We start from the raw sequence: 6000 nt of genomic DNA, 5'->3' as shown, positions 1-6000 counted from the left end.
ATGCTTTATTACTACATTCTCTGTGAAAATGTTCCCTCAGCTACTCTGTAATTAATGATTAAATATAGGACTAATATATAGTTTCCATGAAGCAAAAAGAACTTCCAAGCATGACCACGAGATAGTGATGAAAATTGCAATAGATTCAAAAGTGACTGGTTTATCACAGAGTTCCTTCAAAAAAGTTATTTATTGCTGGGTGCAGTGGCTCACATCTGTAATCCCAGCACTTTGGGAGGCTGAAGCAGGTGGATCACTAGAGGTCAGGAGTTCAGGACCAGCCTGGCCAACATGGCAGAACCCTGTCTCTACTAAAAATACAAAAAATTAACCAGGCATGGTGGTACATGCTTGTAATCCCAGCTACTCGGGAGACTGACGCAGGAGAATCACTTAAATAGAATGAGACTCAAAAAAAAAAAAAGTTATCCATTGATGATCTTTTATATTGTTTCAAAAGAGCTTTTGTATTCTTTTCACAGAAAGTACACCTACTAGTCAAATATATTTGTCAATATATATCAGTTTCTGTTTTTCTTTTTTTTGAGATGGAGTCTCAACTCTGTTGCCCAGGCTGGAGTACAGTGGCACAATCTCGGCTCACTGCAACCTCCGTTTCCCAGGTTCGAGTGATTCTTGTGCCTCAGCCTCCCGAGTAGCTAGGATCACAGGTGCATGCCACCACACCTGGTTAATTTTTGTATTTTTAGTAGAGGCTGGGTTTCACTATGTTGGCCAAGCTGGTCTTGAACTCCTAACCTCAAGTGATCTGCCTGCCTCGACCTCCTAAAGTGCTGAGATTATAGGCATGAGCCACCACGCCCGACCTCTTCCTCTTTAAAATAATGGGGCTTGCTGAGCTCCTGAAATCTCTTCCAGCTCTAACATTCTAAGATTTTGATACTTCGGTGGTATTTGAATAGTACTGCATGGACCTACATATGGCACTTTGCAGGTGACAAAGCATCTTTGCATCCATTACGTCACCCAATTCTCATAATAATCTTTTGAGGTACCAGGGTAGGTTTTATTTACCCTGTTAGACAGGTATAGAAGCTTGTCCAGGTCACAACTAATGACTGATAAAACTGGGAATGGGATCTACTATTCTAGGTGTTAAAAATCAGTGTTCTTTCAGCCGGGCACAGTGACTCATGCCTGTAATCCCAGCACTTTTGGAGGCCAAGGTGAGAGGAGGTCTTGAGCCCAGGAATTTGAGACAAGCTTGGGCAATATAGTAAGACCCCATCACTGAAAAAAAAAAAAAAAAGGTCAGTGTTGTTTTAATTACACCATGCAACCTTGAAACTAGAACTGAGAACATGAGGCAGTGTTTAACTTAGAGATTTTAAATTATATAATTGGCAGTGTTATACAGCAGTTAGCAGGTTGCTGATGACAGTCAGGATCTGTTGATCTGAATAAGGAAAGTATGTTAGTATCTATATTGGTCCCAGAATCAAGTATTAGCAAATTGTGTTAAGTGAACATAGGATGAGGCCAAGAAATATGACAGTGTAGTATTACTACTAAGCTTCTCTGATGAAATTCAAGGGTTTTTTCTCTCTTCCAATTCAATTTGGTAGGCAACACTTTAGTAAACAGTAGGGGTAGGATACAGTGGAAACAGCCAAGATTTCAAGCCTAGTAATAAGCAACTCCTACATCCCTACTCATCACAGGCCTTTTTGTCTATCCCAGAAACACATACTTTTCCCGAAAAAACAAAGCAATGGAAGGATTACCAAGCCTAGAAGAACCCGCCCTCCCCAAACTAGGTAGTTTTCTGATAAGCCTACGGTATATTTCACAGGATCACTGGTTGCTGTCTCCTTACCCAGGAATCTGGAGAGGTTGACCAGAATAAAGTATTTTAAAATCCAAGTGCTTAGTCTAACCTGGAATTTCCTCAGTTTCTAGATGGCTCTTTGTAGAACAATGCGGATTCTCAAAGCAGTCCATAGTTAAAGAAAAAATTACAAACCATTGCGCTAGAGACAACCATCTGCAGTCTCCCCTTAGACAGATGTTCAGATGGCACATATGACCACTAAATTTTACATAATATTTCAGGAAGTTCACAGATTTCCTGAAGCCCACTCATGAATCACACTTCTGGTTAAGAACTCCTAGATTCATATGCCAGGTGGTGATAAGTGCTTTGGTATATAAACTTAAACCAAAAATTGGTGGAATAATTACCACCTTGGATACGATGGTCAGAGAAGTTTTATCCGAAGAGGTCACTTTTGAGCAGAGACTTGAGCTGGTGCAGACACCTGAGTGAGCATTCCAGGAAAGGCAAACAGTAGGCGCAAGTGTCCCTAGGGGAGAATGTGCTTGGCGGGCTCGACGTACATTTACTTGGGACACACCCTATTTCGGTTTCTCTTCTCCACTTTTCCCCTCGTCCTTGTCCCCCATTTTCTCTCTCTTGGGCCCTGGACCTCCTGAACGCGGAGGGCTACGCCTCCTTTTTCTCCCGGACTCACCAGGGCTGCCCTAGCTGACATTTTCAGGGAACAGGAAACTGAGAGTCAGGAAAGATGAGCTCTTCTACCTCGGGTCTTGCCATTCTGCATGTCCTGAGTCAGTCACTGGTTAACTCTGAACTTCGGGTTCCTCGGCAATTAGAGATTATAAACAAAGAGATCATCTATACAGCCTATTCCAGATCTGAGAGTCCAACAGCCAAGGTCTTTTCACTTCCTTTCTTCCCCCTCTCCTTCACTGTCCCTCCCTTCCCGTCTCCTTTCTTCTCCCAGCTTTCTTCTTAACCAACTAGCTACCCGAAACCATCCGTTCCTGGTTAGCGCCTGCGCAGACAGGCGTGGAAAATAAGTTTTGACCCAGCTTAGCAGTCGTAGTCAGCCGGGAGCGCTGGCGTGGGGGGTTGTGGGAAAAGATGGCGGCTGCCGCACAATCCCGGGTTGTCCGGATCCTGCCAATGTCACGTAAGTGTCACCCGGAACGGCGGCCCCGATCGGGATTCCGAGACGGGGATCTAAGGTTTTGGGAGTGGCACCGTGCTGCAGCGGTCACGCCGACTTCCTAGGCACTCTGGTTTTTCTGGGTTTGGAGCTGCCTCTGTCTGGTTTCTCCTTTTGCTTTCCGCTTCCCCGGCTTACATACTCAATTATGCACCTTGGGAGGGGACAAAAGATCTTAAGCAGCTGTAAGCGAAGAGGAGAATGCGGGGGACACGTTAGAGATCGAGAGAATCAGAATTCTGTTATGGTTTTAAGGGTTTAGGGTTATGAGAAATATTTGTATGGGGCGGGGGGAGAAATGTGTAAGGGAGCGGAGAAAAGGCTAGTGGCGAGAGATTTTCTTGGATTGATTTTATGACCTTGTGCAAACCCTTAATGGGTCTCAATTCATATGAGCACAATGGAAATGATAATATTACAGTACCAGGGAGTCTCTGATAAGATTAAATGAATATTTATGAAAGCATCCTTTTACCCAAGAGCATCTCTACGGATGTAGAATGTGTTGGGCCTAGTGCGTTGGGGTCTGGGGGAGAGAGTGATGTTTGAGGAGAGAAGAATCAGGAGCTTGGTGGAAAGGAAAGTGGAGAAGAATGAAGGCTATGTTAGAATTTGTTAGCATTATTTAGTTTCCCCTGTGTTCTGATTGGATCTGCCCCACTCCTCAAATTGAAAACATACATTTGTCCTTCCATTCACTAAAAAGCAAGGAAATTAGAAATACGGTTACACTTCATCGTTATTCTTTCACCCTCTACTATTCCACAAACATATTCCAATCAAACCCCCAAAGTTGTATTTTTTTCTTAGTGTGTTTTAGTCGTTACAGAATATCAATTGCTTTCAAAATTGGCTCATGTCAATTACTCGTAAAGCTTTATAAAAATTAGAAATGAGGACTGGTTGTAGAGCTATTGAGTAAGAATTTGTGAGATTAGCTCCTTGCACCTTAAATTTTTGAAAGCACCAGAGATAGGTTTGATGTTCAGCCTAAGGCAAGAATTAGGAGTGTTTAGAAGATCTTTTTTGTTTGTTTGTTTGTTTTCCATCTTGGGTAGAACTCCTGCATACCACTGGGAAGGTGGTGGTGCACATCACTTATAGTGGATGGTTTTGTAGTCACAATGTCTCTGCAAAGGCATTTGCTGGTTCTTGTTAAACAGTTACATTTGTATGACGTAATGTAGATTGTGAATGATAATCACTATTTATGGAGTACCTGCTATCTACAATCTCCAGTTCTAGGTATTTTTATTAATTTTCTCTTTTAACTTACTTTCCTCTGACTGACACCAGTCAGCTTGTGTTCTTAACCACTCTGTGTTATTATCTGGTAAGTTAAGTTTTTGAGTAAATTCTGGAGAGGCAAGTCTAGTATGTAACGTAATCCACACACTATAGGACAACTGTATGTAGTTAAGTGTGGCAAGACTATTAAGTATCACAGGAAATCATAAAAGGGAAAGATTAGTATCATTTGAGGTACTGAGGGATGATTGGAAGACCAGTGGAGAATTGTCGTGCTCCCACTGTTCTCTTTAGGGCTGTTATGATCTGGAAAGTCCTCTGGCAAAGACAAGTGGATGAGAATGGAGTCATGAGGTATTCAAGAGGCAGTAAAATGACTACCTGTCTATCTGGGATAGTGGAGAAGGAGGTTGAATGTGTTAGATGGGATCAGACAATGGAGACCTTTGAAAGCCAAGCAGAGTTTAGACCAGTAGTCTCCAAAGGGAGTTGTGCAAGAGGACCTAATAAGTTATGGAAATATAATATTAGAACTCCTAAAAACTGTTTTCTATAGTGATAATAGCCAACACTTACGTAGTTTATAAACTGTATGCCAGACACTATTCTAAGTAATATGTGATTTATAATGTGTATATCATATTGGTACTACATAGAACATGCCTATAATTTTTTAAATAAATACTTAAAAAACTGCAGTAGGCAAGCAAATATATCTGGACTATTGGTTTGGATATTGCAGTAGGAAACTAATGTAGGATTTTAAGCAGAGAAATATAATGAATATATAATTAATAAAGAATATTATTCTTCTAATAGTACTCATTATAAATGGAAGAAAGTGGAGAGGCTGGAACCAAAGAGAGTAATAATTTATATTTATTGAGCACCTACTATTTGCAAGGCATTGTGACAGATGCTTGCCCATATGTTATCACATATCTCATCATCTTGCCCATATGTTATGAATTCTCATCAACCCTTTATACTGTAAGCTTCATGAAGCCAGGGTTTTGTATTTTACTATGATAGTCACAGTTTCTAGAATAATGCTTGGCCCATAATTATTAAAAAAACAAATAGCCATGTGAGGTTAGTGTGACATTACCTTCGGAGAAATTTGAAAGTAATAAAAGCAACTATTATTCATAGAATGCTTAATGTGCTCTAGGTAATGTGCTACATGGTTTATGTATGTTTACTCTAATCCTCTTAACAGTCCTTTGAGGTATTGATTCCTTAACTCAAGTAATTCTTCCCAGTTCATTGACTCTGCCATCTTTTCCCTGTCTTATCCTATGTTCTCACTTCCTTACTCATCACTCTTATCATTCCCTTTAATGCATTCTCAACTCCCCAGCCCAACTCCCGTTGTTGTGAAAAACATTGACCTGATTAAACAAAACTTTCCACATAATTTGCTGCCTGCCACCGAGCAGTGGAGAACGGGGCTAGGGAAAACTCAAAACTAACTGGCCTTATTTTAAATTCATGAATACAAGTCTCAGGTAGATTTTCAGTGCCACATTTTTCTAGGAAATTTGGTTTCCTTGTCTCCATAATCATTACTTAACAGCCAGTTTCCTAATACCTCTAATATGTGCTTTGTCTCATTCTCAGTTTTATAGAGAAATCAAAGGAATCAGATGAGAACAGTCATTTTCCCATCATAAACTCTAATAGTTGATATGTGATAATTCTTTGCCTTTTCTCTTGTTACAGTGGGTGAGCTCCTTCTGTTCCGATCTGTGGCCAGTTCCTT

The 6000-nt window shown here is 40.8% G+C and overlaps 1 protein-coding gene across 1 annotated transcript in view; it reads left to right on the top strand.

Annotated features, from left to right (window-relative positions):
* Positions 1–2867: 2867 nt before the first annotated feature.
* NDUFA9 (NADH dehydrogenase (ubiquinone) 1 alpha subcomplex, 9, 39kDa) overlaps positions 2868–6000 on the top strand; it is a 39151-nt gene continuing 36018 nt past the window's right edge. Inside the window, exon 1 of the mRNA XM_011996275.1 lies at positions 2868–2954. Within this exon, the coding sequence (XP_011851665.1) occupies positions 2906–2954 (49 nt within the window). The 5' untranslated portion in view covers positions 2868–2905. The remainder of the gene's footprint in view (positions 2955–6000) is intronic.

The sequence above is a fragment of the Mandrillus leucophaeus genome, unplaced genomic scaffold (genome assembly GCF_000951045.1).
Source record: "Mandrillus leucophaeus isolate KB7577 unplaced genomic scaffold, Mleu.le_1.0 Scaffold508, whole genome shotgun sequence".
NCBI classification, from domain to species: Eukaryota; Metazoa; Chordata; class Mammalia; order Primates; family Cercopithecidae; genus Mandrillus; species Mandrillus leucophaeus.
Note: the sequence above shows the minus strand (reverse complement) of the source record. Positions and strands in the feature narration are given on the sequence as shown.